At 40.7% G+C, this 16,822-nt stretch overlaps 1 protein-coding gene across 1 annotated transcript in view; it reads right to left on the reverse strand.

The window, feature by feature from the left end:
- LOC133644325 (kinesin-like protein KIF1A) overlaps positions 1 to 16,822 on the reverse strand; it is a 116,130-nt gene that overhangs the window by 49,496 nt on the left and 49,812 nt on the right. The window contains exons 27-32 of the mRNA XM_062038722.1: positions 8,142 to 8,260; positions 7,980 to 8,065; positions 5,699 to 5,834; positions 5,466 to 5,613; positions 3,150 to 3,240; positions 2,944 to 3,062 (exon numbers count right to left, since the gene is read on the reverse strand). Of these exons, the coding sequence (XP_061894706.1) occupies positions 2,944 to 3,062; positions 3,150 to 3,240; positions 5,466 to 5,613; positions 5,699 to 5,834; positions 7,980 to 8,065; positions 8,142 to 8,260 (699 nt within the window). The remainder of the gene's footprint in view (positions 1 to 2,943; positions 3,063 to 3,149; positions 3,241 to 5,465; positions 5,614 to 5,698; positions 5,835 to 7,979; positions 8,066 to 8,141; positions 8,261 to 16,822) is intronic.

Consider the following 16,822-nt stretch of genomic DNA (forward strand, 5'->3'; position numbering starts at 1 on the left):
TTGTGAAGTAATAACATAGAGGCTAATGCCATGACTTTCATTGTGTTTCAGTGTATCTTGAAGGATCATGCAAGTCATTGTTTATTGTTGATGCTGTAAACAAAATGTCACTGTGCTAACCCATGTTTGTTGTTGTACTGAACACAGATTGAAAAGAAACCCACTGAAATAATAATAATAACAATGAATCATTTCTATGTCTTTGTTAGCCGTTTGTGAAGTTTTGTGCTCGTGTGCTACGTTCGCTCGCATCCTGTGCATCTCCTGGGGGCTAAGCCCCCCCTGTCCTTAAAAGCTAGTGACGCCCCTGATACCACCACCATGCTTGATGGTGTTCCTGGGATTAAAGGCCTCACCTTTACTCCTCCAAACATATTGCTGGGCATTGTGGCCAAACAGCTCAATTTTTGTTTCATCTGACCACAGAACTTTCCTCCAGAAGGTCTTATCTTTGTCCATGTGATGTCATTTAGCTGAACTGCACCAATGTTGTCAAGAGGAGTGGTCAAAAGTACAACCAGAAGCTTGTGGATGGCTACTAAAAGTGCCTTATTGCAGGTAAACTTGCCAAGGGACATGTAAGCAAATATTAACATTGCTGTATGTATACTTTTGACCCAGCACATCTTCAGTAGACCCATAATAAATTCATAAAAGAACCAAACTTCATGACTGTTTTTTGTGACCAACAAGTATGTGCTCCAATCACTCTATCACAAAAAAATAAGAGTTGTAGAAATGATTGGAAACTCAAGACAGCCATGACATTATGTTCTTTACACGTGTATGTACACTTTTGATTGCAGCTGTATATCTGCGGCTTATAGTCCGGTGCGGCTTATGCATGTAAAATATTAACTTCTTGTAAAATGTGTTGGGTGCGGCTTAAATAAACGAATGGCTCACAACCGTGAATCGGTTCTCAACGTTCACCTAAAGACTGGATTTGTTGGCGAACGTGGTGTCTCTACACCTGATGTAGAACAACTTTTTCAACATAAACGTAAGATAGGCTACTACCAAAACATAGGATACTACCACCACCATGCTTGACGGTAGGTGGGGTGTTCATTTGTTCTATTAATCGAATATCAAACTCTTGAGTCTCAATGTGACTTTTAGGGGGAAAAGTTGAAATAATGGCTGGATTTTGATGAAACTTCAGGAAATGTCAGAAAATGGTGATTTGATTTCCGAGGTGATCTGGATCATCGTCTGTATTCAGGTTTTTTCAAATGATCTTTGACTTGAGGGACATGGGGCCTGGTGCTTGTTAGGGAGATTGGGCCTGGTGCTAGTTAGGGGCATGGGGCCTGGTGCTAGTTAGGGACATGGGGCCTGGTGCTTGTTAGGGGCATGGTGCTAGTTAGGGACATGGGGCCTGGTGCTTGTTAGGGGCATGGCGCTAGTTAGGGACATGGGGCCTGGTGCTTGTTAGGGGCATGGTGCTAGTTAGGGACATGGGGCCTGGTGCTTGTTAGGGGCATGGTGCTAGTTAGGGCATGGGGCCTGGTGCTTGTTAGGGGCATGGTGCTAGTTAGGGACATGGGGCCTGGTGCTTGTTAGGGGCATGGTGCTAGTTAGGGACATGGGGCCTGGTGCTTGTTAGGGGCATGGTGCTAGTTAGGGAATGGGGCCTGGTGCTTGTTAGGGGCATGGTGCTAGTTAGGGACATGGGGCCTGGTGCTAGTTAGGGACATGGGGCCTGGTGCTTGTTAGGGGCATGGTGCTAGTTAGGGACATGGGGCCTGGTGTTTGTTAGGGGCATGGTGCTAGTTAGGGCATGGGGCCTGGTGCTTGTTAGGGGCATGGTGCTAGTTAGGGCATGAGGCCTGGTGCTTGTTAGGGGCATGGTGCTAGTTAGGGCATGGGGCCTGGTGCTTGTTAGGGGCATGGTGCTAGTTAGGGCATGGGGCCTGGTGCTTGTTAGGGGCATGGTGCTAGTTAGGGCATGGGGCCTGGTGCTTGTTAGGGGCATGGTGCTTGTTAGGGACATGGGACCTGGTGCTTGTTAGGGGCATGGTGCTTGTTAGGGACATGGGACCTGGTGCTAGTTAGGAACATGGGACCTGGTGCTAGTCTGCAGTCTCCCAGGGCTTCTCTAGTTACCACATTGATTTTGTTGCGTTTCCACTTTCCCATTATTCAAGTTCAATAACAGCCTCTCTCCTAAAGTTGCTTACATTTGAACCGCTACGGTAACAATCATACCGCTACTCAATGGTACCAATTTTTGGTAGTTATGTGTGTGTTATTAAATATGAACTGTTTTTGATAATAATAATTATGTGCATGTTTCATGATCACATGTGTGAGTCTCAGTTACACCCCAAGACGTTAGATGGCAGTAGTGTGTAGTTTACGGTGTGTTGGCTCCTCACTCCAGTCTTTGCTGAATCAAATTTTGTGTTGCGCCCTAAAAAGTGTTATTACTGTAAGTATTATACCTTTTTACGCACTAGCTGTTTGATTGTAGCGTGCATCTTAGTTGTAGTTTTCATCAACACATTTGGAGGTGTATGTAAAATCACTAATCAGTAGCATGTCAATAGCAAAACCAATGTATATTAGCACCAAGCTACCGCATTTTTGGAAAAAAAAAGGAGCCTAACTTTACTTAAGTTGAAGCGTTTTTTTTTGGTCAGTTTCTTTGTTTGCATTGAAAATTGCAACGTTAGCTAACGGTAGTTTGGCTGAGTTCGCTCTCAGTGCTGCTGGAGTAGCACGAATCGAACGGGTTTCGGTCGGTGCTAAGAAAAATTACAGGATTGGGTAGCCATCCCTGGTCTCTCCTATTATCACCTGCTTTGGTCTAGTTTTGCCCAAACATTGGAAGGTTAGATGGAGGCCAGTAGAAACATGTCGGATACTAAAAAAGTCCTGAATTCTTCCTTGGCGGAGGTCTGTTCTCAATAAAAGACAGTTTTGCACAGCAGGGAGTACCTGATGATGTCTTTACAGAGGGGAAGAAAGGGCTGCTTCTGGTAGTGTCCAAACACCTCAAACACCAGAGGCTGGGTCTTGATGTAGTCCACCAAGGACTTGGTCACTTCCACCGCGATCTAAAACAAAAACAAAGGCAGTCAGCGTTAAAAAGCGTGCGACTGCACAACAAGCCAGTCAACATTTCAAATGTGGGCAGTTCTTACATTCTGCACGTGGTAGAAGCCCAGCGGGGGGCCCCGGCCTGTGTTCTTCAGGGGCTCCGTGGAGAAGGCCTCATCGTGGCGGTGAATGAAACTGAAGAATAACATCATCAAGTGTTTATCATAGAAAGTAACATCTTGACCCAGAGAGTATTACGTAATAGTTGGACACAGAATGTAATAAAGTAACATCTTGACCCAGAGAGCATTACGTAATAGTTGGACACAGAATGTAATAAAGTAACGTCTTGACCCAGAGAGTATTACGTAATAGTTGGACACAGAATGTAATAAAGTAACATCTTGACCCAGAGAGTATTACGTAATAGTTGGACACAGAATGTAATAAAGTAACATCTTGACCCAGAGAGTATTGCGTAATAGTTGGACACAGAATGTAATAAAGTAACGTCTTGACCCAGAGAGGATTACGTAATAGTTGGACACAGAATGTAATAAAGTAACATCTTGACCCAGAGAGTATTACGTAATAGTTGTACACAGAATGTAATAAAGTAACGTCTTGACCCAGAGAGTATTACGTAATAGTTGGACACAGAATGTAATAAAGTAACATCTTGACCCAGAGAGTATTGCGTAATAGTTGGACACAGAATGTAATAAAGTAACATCTTGACCCAGAGAGTATTGCGTAATAGTTGGACACAGAATGTAATAAAGTAACGTCTTGACCCAGAGAGTATTACGTAATAGTTGGACACAGAATGTAATAAAGTAACATCTTGACCCAGAGAGTATTACGTAATAGTTTGACACAGAATGTAATAAAGTAACGTCTTGACCCAGAGAGGATTAGGTAATAGTTTGACACAGAATGTAATAAAGTAACGTCTTGACCCAGAGAGTATTACGTAATAGTTTGACACAGAATGTAATAAAGTAACGTCTTGACCCAGAGAGTATTACGTAATAGTTGGACACAGAATGTAATAAAGTAACGTCTTGACCCAGAGAGCATTACGTAATAGTTGGACACAGAATGTAATAAAGTAACATCTTGACCCAGAGAGTATTACGTAATAGTTTGACACAGAATGTAATAAAGTAACGTCTTGACCCAGAGAGTATTATGTAATAGTTGGACACAGAATGTAATAAAGTAACGTCTTGACCCAGAGAGTATTACGTAATAGTTGGACACAGAATGTAATAAAGTAACATCTTGACCCAGATAGTATTACGTAATAGTTTGACACAGAATGTAATAAAGTAACGTCTTGACCCAGAGAGTATTACGTAATAGTTTGACACAGAATGTAATAAAGTAACGTCTTGACCCAGAGAGTATTACGTAATAGTTGGACACAGAATGTAATAAAGTAACGTCTTGACCCAGAGAGTATTACGTAATAGTTGGACACAGAATGTAATAAAGTAACATCTTGACCCAGATAGTATTACGTAATAGTTGGACACAGAATGTAATAAAGTAACGTCTTGACCCAGAGAGTATTACGTAATAGTTGGACACAGAATGTAATAAAGTAACATCTTGACCCAGATAGTATTACGTAATAGTTGGACACAGAATGTAATAAAGTAACGTCTTGACCCAGAGAGTATTACGTAATAGTTGGACACAGAATGTAATAAAGTAACGTCTTGACCCAGAGAGTATTACATAATAGTTTGACACAGAATGTAATAAAGTAACGTCTTGACCCAGAGAGTATTACATAATAGTTTGACACAGAATGTAATAAAGTAACGTCTTGACCCAGAGAGTATTGCGTAATAGTTTGACACAGAATGTAATAAAGTAACATCTTGACCCAGAGAGTATTACGTAATAGTTTGACACAGAATGTAATAAAGTAACGTCTTGACCCAGAGAGTATTACGTAATAGTTTGACAAAATGTAATAGAGTAACGTCTTGACCCAGAGAGTATTACATAATAGTTTGACACAGAATGTAATAAAGTAACATCTTGACCCAGAGAAGATTAGATAATAGTTTGACACAGAATGTAATAAAGTAACATCTTGACCCAGAGAGTATTACATAATAGTTGGACACAGAATGTAATAAAGTAACATCTTGACCCAGAGAGTATTGCGTAATAGTTGGACACAGAATGTAATAAAGTAACGTCTTGACCCAGAGAGGATTACGTAATAGTTGGACACAGAATGTAATAAAGTAACGTCTTGACCCAGAGAGTATTACGTAATAGTTGGACACAGAATGTAATAAAGTAACGTCTTGACCCAGAGAGGATTAAACTCACGACGTCTCGCGGGCCTCAGTTTAGACACCCTGTTCTAACTGGTGTCTAAGTTTCATTACTTTACTCACTTGAACTGGCAGAAGATGTCGGCGTACTCTGCGGAGATACTGGAGGCTTGCAGCACCGTCACCCTAAAGGTGAAAACGCTGCCCACTCTGAGGTGCTCCGGAGTGTCCGTCTGGTCGTCCAGACCGGGCTCGCCTTCTTCGCCACCAGCTGCCATCAATCAAAGATGGGAATGAGACTGGCGAGGTGATTCCAGAGGGTGGGGACCCTGCAGGTATAGCTGCCACACAATTACCCGCACATGTGTTATTGTTGACTTCGTCCGCTGAGGGTCCCATCTCGGCACTTTGACCCTCGCCTTCTACGATCCGAAGCTCCTCCTGGGAGGTCCCGATCCGGGACAGGCCCGCTGAGCAGGACTCTGACTGGAACTAGCAGAAAAGCGCAACAAAAATACATAATTCATCTCTACCGGGAAGAACACTGAACCGCAGCTGCCGGCAGCACTCGTGCAGCCCCAGACCATGATGCTACCTCAACCATGTTTGACTGTATGGTGGAACCTCCATTTACCAAGCCCTCTATTTGCCGTGGGCAAACCATGTCGGTGTACAAACGCCTCATTCAGTCATTGTGTGTCACACCTGCAGGCAAAGAGCAGGGCGCAGCAATGCTGGAGGAGGCGGAGCCCTCACGTCACGAGGATGAAAACTGGTCATTCTTTGTGGAGATCACGACTCTGAACGTTTTGATACTTGAATGCTTCCCATCGAAAGAAAACTGGTAGTTCTTTGGGGAGATCACGACTCTGAACGTTTTGGTACTTGAATGCTTCCCATCAGATGAGAACTGGTAATTCTTTGGGGAGATCACGACTCTGAACGTTTTGGTACTTGAATGCTTCCCATCGGATGAAAACTGGTAATTCTTTGTGGAGATCACGACTCTGAACGTTTTGGTACTTGAACGCTTCCCATCGGATGAAAACTGGTAATTCTTTGGGGAGATCACGACTCTGAACGTTTTGGTACCTGAACGCTTCCCATCGGATGAAAACTGGTAATTCTTTGTGGAGATCATGACTCTGAACGTTTTGGTACTTGAATGCTTCCCATCAGATGAGAACTGGTAAATCTTTGTGGAGATCACGACTGAAAGTTTTGGTACTTGAACGCTTTTCATCGGATGAAAACTGGTAATTCTTTGTGGAGATCACGACTCTGAACGTTTTGGTACTTGAACGCTTTCCATCGGATGAAAACTGGTAATTCTTTGTGGAGATCACAACTCTGAACGTTTTGGTACTTGAACGCTTTCCATCGGATGAAAACTGGTAATTCTTCGGGGAGATCACGACTCTGAACATTTTGGTACTTGAACGCTTCCCATCAGATGAGAACTGGTAATTCTTTGTGGAGATCACGACTGAACGTTTTGGTACTTGAACGCTTTCCATCGGATGAAAACTGGTAATTCTTTGTGGAGATCACGACTCCAAACGTTTTAGTACTTGAATGCTTCCCATCAGATGAGAACTGGTAATTCTTTGTGGAGATCACGACTGAAAGTTTTAGTACTTGAACACTTCCCATCGGATGAAAACTGGTAATTCTTTGTGGAGATCACGACTCTGAACGTTTTAGTACTTGAATGCTTCCCATCGGATGAAAACCGGTCATTCTTTGGGGAGATCACGACTCTGAACATTTTGGTACTTGAACGCTTCCCATCGGATAAAAACTGGTAATTCTTTGGGGAGATCACGACTTTGAACGTTTTTGTACTCGAACGCTTCCCATCGGATGAAAACTGGTAATTCTTTGGGGAGATCACGACTCTGAACGTTTTAGTACTTGAATGCTTCCCATCGGATGAAAACTGGTAATTATTTGGGGAGATCACGACTCTGAACGTTTTGGTATGAACGCTTCCCATTGGATGAGAACTGGTAATTCTTTGGGGAGATCACGACTCTGAACGTTTTGGTACTGAATGCTTCCCATCGGATGAAACCGGTAATTCTTCGTGGAGATCACGACTCTGAACGTTTTGGTACTTGAACGCTTCCCATCGGATGAAAACTGGTCATTCTTTGGGGAGATCACGACTCTGAACGTTTTGGTAATTGAACGCTTCCCATCGGATGAGAACTAGTAATTCTTTGTGGAGATCACGACTCTGAACGTTTTGGTACTTGAACGCTTCCCATCGGATGAAAACTGGTAATTATTTGGGGAGATCACGACTCTGAACGTTTTGGTATGAACGCTTCCCATCGGATGAGAACTGGTAATTCTTTGGGGAGATCACGACTCTGAACGTTTTGGTACTTGAATGTTTCCCATCGGATGAAAACCGGTAATTCTTCGTGGAGATCACAACTCTGAACGTTTTGGTACCTGAACGCTTCCCATCGGATGAAAACTGATAATTCTTTGGCGAGATCACGACTTTGAATGTTTTGGTACTTGAACGCTTCCCATCGGATGAAAACTGGTAATTATTTGGGGAGATCACGACTCTGAACGTTTTGGTACTTGAACGGATGAAAACCGTCTCTACCAACATGTCTGTACCTTTTCATACTGCTGGTCCTCAAAGGAGATCTTGGCCGTGCCCGACTGCCTCACCCCGGAGCCGTAGTCCGGGGCCTCCTCGTCGGCTATGGGGGGGAAACACAGAGCGCCTTGACGTCACTCGCTCGCACGCGGATTCTGGTGCTGACCTTTGACCCTTACCCGATATGGCCTGCACCGCCACTCGCAGGAAACCCTTCACGTCTCCCTTCTCGCTGACCACGGCCACGCGGTGGACCAGGGGCACGGGGTAGAGCAGGTTGCTGAGGTAGACAAAGGACCTGCAGGGACACAGCAAGGACACGAGACCGGAGTCAAGCCAGAGCAGATGCTTGGTGATCACCACGTGAACACAGAGGACAACAAAGCAAGCAAACAGAAGCTGGGACTGCTCTTGCGACGGCCATGGCTGCCTTTTACTTTCGCTTTCACTACACTATCTTATGTTTGATTAGTAGGGCTCTTCACTACACTACACTATGTTATGTTTGATTAGTAGGGCTCTTCACTACACTACACTATCTTATGTTTGATTAGTAGGGCTCTTCACTACACTACACTATCTTATGTTTGATTAGTAGGGATCTTCACAACACTACACTATGTTATGTTATGTTTGATTAGTAGGGCTCTTCACAACACTACACTATGTTATGTTTGATTAGTAGGGCTCTTCACTACACTACACTATGTTATGTTTGATTAGTAAGGCTCTTCACTACACTACACTATGTTATGTTTGATTAGTAAGGCTCTTCACTACACTACACTATGTTATGTTTGATTAGTAGGGCTCTTCACTACACTACACTATGTTATGTTTGATTAGTAAGGCTCTTCACTACACTACACTATGTTATGTTTGATTAGTAGGGCTCTTCATTACACTACACTATGTTATGTTTGATTAGAAGGGCTATTCACTACACCACACTGTGTTACGTCTGATTAGTAGGGCTCTTCATTACACTACACTATGTTATGTTTGATTAGTAGGGCTCTTCACTACACTACACTATGTTATGCTTGATTACTAGGGCTCTTCACTACACTAAACGTTGTTATGTTTGATTAGTAGGGCTCTTCACTACACTACACTGTGTTATGATTGATTAGTAGGGCTCTTCACTACACTACACTATGTTATGTTTGATTAGTATGGCTCTTCACTACACAACACTACACTGTTATGTTTGATTAGTATGGCTCTTCACTACACTACACTACGTTATATTTGATTAGTAGGGCTCTTCACTACACTATGTTATGTTTGATTAGTATGTCTTTTCACTACACTACTACATTATGTTATGTTTGATTAGTAGGGCTCTTCACTACACTATGTTTGATTAGTAAGGCTCTTCACTACACTATGTTTGATTAGTAAGGCTCTTCACTACACTACATTATGTTATGTTTGATTAGTAGGGCTTTTCACTACATTATGTTGTTTGATTAGTAGGGCTCTTCACTACACTACACTATGTTATGTTTGATTAGTAGGGCTCTTCACTATACTACATTATGTTATGTTTGATTAGTAGGGCTCTTCACTACACTATGTTATGTTTGATTAGTAGGGCTCTTCACTACACTACACTATGTTATGTTTGATTAGTATGGCTCTTCACTACACAACACTACACTGTTATGTTTGATTAGTATGGCTCTTCACTACACTACACTACGTTATATTTGATTAGTAGGGCTCTTCACTACACTATGTTATGTTTGATTAGTATGTCTTTTCACTACACTACTACATTATGTTATGTTTGATTAGTAGGGCTCTTCACTACACTATGTTTGATTAGTAAGGCTCTTCACTACACTACATTATGTTATGTTTGATTAGTAGGGCTTTTCACTACATTATGTTGTTTGATTAGTAGGGCTCTTCACTACACTACACTATGTTATGTTTGATTAGTAGGGCTCTTCACTATACTACATTATGTTATGTTTGATTAGTAGGGCTCTTCACTACACTACATTACACTGTTCTGTTTGATTAGTAGGGCTATTCAATACACTACACTATGATATGTTTGATTAGTATGTCTCTTCACTACACTATGTTATGTTTGATTAGTAGGGCTCTTCACTACACTATGTTATGTTTGATTAGTAGGGCTATTCACTACACAACACTATGTTATGTTTGATTAGTAGGGCTATTCAATACACTACACTATGTTATGTTTGATTAGTATGTCTCTTCACTACACTATGTTATGTTTGATTAGTAGGGCTCTTCACTACACTATGTTATGTTTGATTAGTAGGGCTCTTCACTACACAACACTATGTTATGTTTGATTAGTAGGGCTCTTCACCGGCCCTGATTAACTAGGATCCCAAATAAAAAGTTGTCAAATAAAACTGCAGGTACTATTAGTGGATGTGTTGCGATCGCGCGCAAACTTGTCGTCTCGTAAGTGAGCGAAATACGAAGCGCAGTCATTTTTTTTATTTTTCACAAATATAAAAATTGACTTTTATTCAGCAAATGATGAAAATAAACCTGTTATGTACATGCACATACACGTCAGTCATGAACATTCTAGGCTAGCAACTAGCATTTGAAAAGATTACCGTGAGCGCTTCAAGGCTAGCCATTAGCATTTGACAACATGTGTATTAGCATGTAAAGGCTCACTACTAGCATTTGTCACTTTAGGGCTAGCCACTAGCATTTTTAATCATAGACATTAGCACGTGAAGGCTACCACTAGCATTTGAAAATAGAGTGGAATGTATTGGTGTTGGAATGGTTTGAATAGGTTGAAAAATGTGGGAATTGCGGAAGTGTGAAAAATGGATAATTAATTTTGAATGGGGAAAATGTCCCCAAAAACGTGGATTTTTTTTTTTACAATTGTTAAAAGGGAGCACACAATTCCTTAACAGGCTGAATATTTTGAAGTTGTAACGGTTTGAATCGGATAAAAAAATTTGGGAGATGTGTAACTTTGAAAAATGTGCCATTCTTTTCAATGGGAATTTCATGGAAATTTGGGAAAAGAGGGAATTTTTGGAAAAATGCTAAAAATAACTTGAATGTTCTGAATGGTTGGTGTTGGAATTTTTCAAATTGGTGGAGAAATGTTGAAGTAGTACCATTTTTAATTGAGAAATGGTATTACGGAATTCCTGGAATTTCGGGAAAACCGGGAATTTTTCCAGTTCAAAAAACAACTTTGTTTTTTGTCCTGATTAAGAAGAATGATTTGACGATGGAACGGTTGAAGTGGGTTGAAAAATGTGGAAGGAGTAGTCGCCAGAAAAAAGGGTGGAAATAGGGCTTAGGAAAAGCAGGAATTCTGGAAAATCCTGGAATTTTTTTTTTTAATTTCCAGGATGGTGGAATGTGTTGAAGGTGGAATGGGTTGAATAGGTTGAAAAATGCGGAAATGGTGGAAGTTTGAAAAATGGCCAATTCATTTTGAATGGGAAAAATGTCCCGGAAAAGCTGGAATTCTGGGAAATACGGGGAATTTTTGGAATTTGACAAGGGAAATCCCCCGATTCCTGAATAGGCTGAACAGTTTGAAGTTGGAACAGTTTGAATCGGGTGAAAAATGTGAAAGGTAGAGCGAGCCAAAATCTGGAGAAGAAGAAGAATAACAATAAATAGATGAATTTTGGTGTAGAAAACCACAAAGCATTCACACAATTATCGATATCGACCGACCTAAAACACTGATATCGTGATACAGTTTTTTGCCATGTTGCCCAAACCCCGTTTCCATATGAGTTGGGAAATTGTGTTAGATGTAAATATAAACGGAATACAATGATTTGCAAATCATTTTCAACCCATATTCAGTTGAATATGCTACAAAGACAACATATTTGATGTTCAAACTGATAAACATTTTTTTCATTAATTAATCATTAACTTTAGAATTTGATGGCAGCAACACGTGACAAAGAAGTTGGGAAAGGTGGCAATAAATACTGATAAAGTTGAGGAATGCTCATCAAACACTTATTTGGAACATCCCACAGGTGAACAGGCAAACTGGGAACAGGTGGGTGCCATGATTGGGTATAAAAGTAGATTCCATGAAATGCTCAGTCATTCACAAACAAGGATGGGGCGAGGGTCACCACTTTGTCAACAAATGTGTGAGCAAATTGTTGAACAGTTTAAGAAAAACCTTTCTCAACCAGCTATTGCAAGGAATTTAGGGATTTCACCATCTACGCTCCGTAATATCATCAAAGGGTTGAGAGAATCTGGAGAAATCACTGCACGTAAGCAGCTAAGCCCGTGACCTTCCATCCCTCAGGCTGTACTGCATCAACAAGCGACAGTGTGTAAAGGATATCACCACATGGGCTCAGGAACACTTCAGAAACCCACTGTCAGTAACTACAGTTGGTAGCTACATCTGTAAGTGCAAGTTAAAACTCTCCTATGCAAGGCGAAAACCGTTTATCAACAACACCCAGAAACGCCGCCGGCTTCGCTGGGCCTGAGCTCATCTAAGATGGACTGATACAAAGTGGAAAAGTGTTCTGTGGTCTGACGAGTCCACATTTCAAATTGTTTTTGGAAACTCTGGACGTCGTGTCCTCCGGACCAATGAGGAAAAGAACCATCCGGATTGTTATAGGCGCAAAGTTGAAAAGCCAGCATCTGTGATGGTATGGGGGTGTATTAGTGCCCAAGACATGGGTAACTTACACATCTGTGAAGGCACCATTAATGCTGAAAGGTACATACAGCTTTTGGAGCAACATATGTTGCCATCAAAGCAACGTTACCATGGACGCCCCTGCTTATTTCAGCAAGACAATGCCAAGCCACGTGTTACATCAACGTGGCTTCATAGTAAAAGAGTGCGGGTACTAGACTGGCCTGCCTGTAGTCCAGACCTGTCTCCCATTGAAAATGTGTGGCGCATTATGAAGCCTAAAATAGCAGAAGGGAGACCCCCGGACTGTTGAACAACTTAAGCTGTACATCAAGCAAGAATGGGAAAGAATTCCACCTGAGAAGCTTCAAAAATGTGTCTCCTCAGTTCCCAAACCTTTACTTAGCGTTGTTCAAAGGAAAGGCCATGTAACACAGTGGTGAACATGCCCTTTCCCAACTACTTTGGCACGTGTTGCAGCCATGAAATTCTAAGTTAATTATTATTTGCAAAAAAAAAAAAAAAGTTTATGAGTTTGAACATCAAATATGTTGTCTTTGTAGTGCATTCAACTGAATATGGGTTGAAAATGATTTGCAAATCATTGTATTCCGTTTATATTTACATCTAACACAATTTCCCAACTCATATGGAAACGGGGTTTGTAGAAGATCGATTTGTTTTGGCGTCTTCTGGGGAAAAAAAAGTATTGGCTTGTCTAAATTGCGGCGGGTGGTAGAGGTCAGAGTTGTGAGCTGCGTACGTTTCTCAACATAACGTGAAATAAATCCTCAGTTAAATTTTCACTGGTAAACAATTGTACATGCGGTCTTAGTAGATCACACCCACTAATAGTAACAGATTTGTTGTTTGGGATCTTAGTCAAAATGTTTAGTTTTTTTTAGGGATGTCCGATAATATCGGCCTGCCGATATTATCGGCCGATAAATGCGTTAAAATGTAATATCGGAAATTATCGGTATTGGTTTTTTTTTTTATCTGTATCGTTTTTTTTTTGTTTTTTTTTTTGTTGTTTTTTTATTAAATTAACATAAAAAACACAAGATACACTTACAATTAGTGCACCAACCCAAAAAAACATTTATTTCTGTTATCAATATTCTGGTTCCTACATTATATATCAATATATATCAATACAGTCTGCAAGGGATACAGTCCGTAAGCACACATGATTGTGCATGCTGCTGGTCCACTAATAGTACTAACCTTTAACAGTTAATTTGACTCATTTTCATTAATTACTAGTGTCTATGTAACTGTTTTTATATTGTTTTACTTTCTTTTTTATTCAAGAAAATGTTTTTAATTTATTTATCTTATTTTATTTGATTCATTTTTTTAAAAAGTACCTTATCTTCACCATACATGGTTGTCCAAATTAGGCATAATAATGTGTTAATTCCACGACTGCATATATCGGTTGATATCGGTATCGGTAATTAAAGAGGTGGACAATATCGGAATATCGGATATCGGCAAAAAGCCATTATCGGACATCCCTAGTTTTTTTCTTTGCCTATGAATTAACACACGCACAACTTTAGTAGATCCGGCTTTTTTATGTCCTTTTTAAAATAAATATTGAAATTATATACGTTTTTTTTTTTTTTTTTAAATCTATGGTAGAAATTGTTGCATTCAAACGCCCCGTCTCCACGAGCCAATAGGAGTGGACATTTAAGTGTTAAAAAGGCGTATGACAAGATTGGTGAGGTGTAAAGAAGGCATGCTCAGGACAGAAAAAGAAAAAATGAGAACAAAAAAAAAAAAGCTCCTGGACTCCAAAGAAGCCAAAGCATATGGCGTGGAGAAGTCATCAGGCAAAACAGCCTTGTGCTGGCCACACACAACCAGGACACCTGGCAGCTGGACAGGTGTGCAGAGGAGGACCACCAGGTCATGGTCACACAGACTCAAGAGGGAATAAATGAAAGGACTTTGTGCTCTGGCATGCCTAAAAGAGACGGCTGAGGTGGAAACCAGCTCTTTCAACTCGAGTCCTCCCGCATTCTAAAATGATGATCCACTTCAAGTACAAACAATACTGTGAGAGAATCCACCTAGCTACAGAATCTCAAGGTCCAAGCAGTCTCTAAAATAGGCACCTTGTTTGTCATGCCTTGACAGGAACTGAAACTGAAACTTCTTCTTCGCTCTCTCTGCAGGCTTCACGACACCATTAATAGTAATGTATCCTAAATTCCCCATTGTAAGATGCTACTTTTTTCCTACACTTTGAACCCTGCGGCTTATAGGACGGTGCGGCTAATTTATGGATTTTTCTACGCTGCCAGCTATAAAAAGCATTTAAAACATTTTTAAAAGCAAATACGCTGAGAAGCGTCATGAACGTACTGAAAAATAATATCATCCATCTCATAAAGTGAATCATACCTGACTTGAACTATTTATGAAGAGAACTGTTGTATTTACAATGAATGTTGTGTGAAAATTGAGAACATACGTGTCACTAATTGCTACGAAGTGAAACAGGGGGAGGATTAGATTAGCTTTGCTTCTTCCTACTCCTTTTTGGACATGTTGTAAAGACAAATGAAGATACGTGATGTATCATACAAATACTGGAAACATGTTGGAAATACTGCGATGAGGTGGCGACTTGTCCAGGGTGTACCGCCCGAATGCAGCTGAGATAGGCTCCAGCTACCCCCCGCGACCCCAAAAGGGACAAGCAGTAGAAAATGGATGGATGGATGTTGGAAATAAATGTCAACCAACAAAGTGGAGCAGTTCACTCAACTTTTTTTTTTTCCAACGGGAGTGCCATTCATCTTTTATAGCATTTCTACGCCTGTGGATTCTTCATTTTTATCATTCCAAGCAAAGTTTGTCAATTTTACAATATAACTAAAACTGTTCATACTTACTAAAGCGTCCAATGTGTGATGTCTACAGGAGTGTTTTTATGCATAATTCTACGTCCTATCTTAATGTAATGACGCCAGCGTAGTTAGCGTGAGCGAATATGCTAACACGTTTAAGAGCGTCTGTGTTCCTATTTTTAACTTACAATTGCATTCTGTGTGTATTGTTTCACTTTCACAAATCCCCAGGTAAATGCACCAAAACGTCACCGCGGAGTTATTGGGTGAGCGGGTCCATGACGATGACTTCTGTTTTGTTTGATCAGCCGTTTTACTGCCGTGTTACAGACACCGTGTGGAAGCAATTAAAGTATGTAGATAAACATTTACAGAATATTTCTGTGTGTATCTAGCTTAGTGTTGTCCCAATAGCAAAATGATTTTGATACTTTGATACTTTTCTAAATAAAGGAGACCACAAAAAATGGCATTATTAGCTTTATTTTAACAAAAAATCTTAGGGTGCTTGAAACATACACTACCGTTCAAAAGTTTGGGGTCACCCAAACAATTTTGTGGAATAGCCTTCATTTCTAAGAAGAAGAATAGACTGCCGAGTTTCAGATGAAAGTTCTCTTTTTCTGGCCATTTTGAGCGTTTAATTGACCCCACAAATGTGATGCTCCAGAAACTCAATCTGCTCAAAGGAAGGTCAGTTTTGTAGCTTCTGTAACGAGCTAGACTGTTTTCAGATGTGTGAACATGATTGCACAAGGGTTTTCTAATCATCAATTAGCCTTCTGAGCCAATGAGCAAACACATTGTACCATTAGAACACTGGAGTGATAGTTGCTGGAAATGGGCCTCTATACACCTATGTAGATATTGCACCAAAAACCAGACATTTGCAGCTAGAATAGTCATTTACCACATTAGCAATGTATAGGGTGTATTTCTTTAAAGTTAAGACTAGTTTAAAGTTATCTTCATTGAAAAGTACAGTGCTTTTCCTTCAAAAATAAGGACATTTCAATGTGACCCCAAACTTTTGAACGGTAGTGTATGTTTCTTATTGCAAGTTTGTCCTTAAAGGCCTACTGAAATGATTTTTTAAAATTTAAACGGGGATAGCAGATCCATTCTATGTGTCATACTTGATCATTTCGCGATATTGCCATATTTTTGCTGAAAGGATTTAGTATAGAACAACGACGATAAAGTTCGCAACTTTTGGTCTCTGATAAAAAAAAAAGCCTTGCCCCTACCGGAAGTAGCGTGACGACACCGGAGGAAGGACTGCTCACATTTCCCCATTGTTTACACCAGCAGCGAGAGAGATTCGGACCGAGAAAGC

The sequence above is a fragment of the Entelurus aequoreus genome, linkage group LG27 (genome assembly GCF_033978785.1).
Source record: "Entelurus aequoreus isolate RoL-2023_Sb linkage group LG27, RoL_Eaeq_v1.1, whole genome shotgun sequence".
Lineage (NCBI taxonomy): Eukaryota > Metazoa > Chordata > Actinopteri > Syngnathiformes > Syngnathidae > Entelurus > Entelurus aequoreus.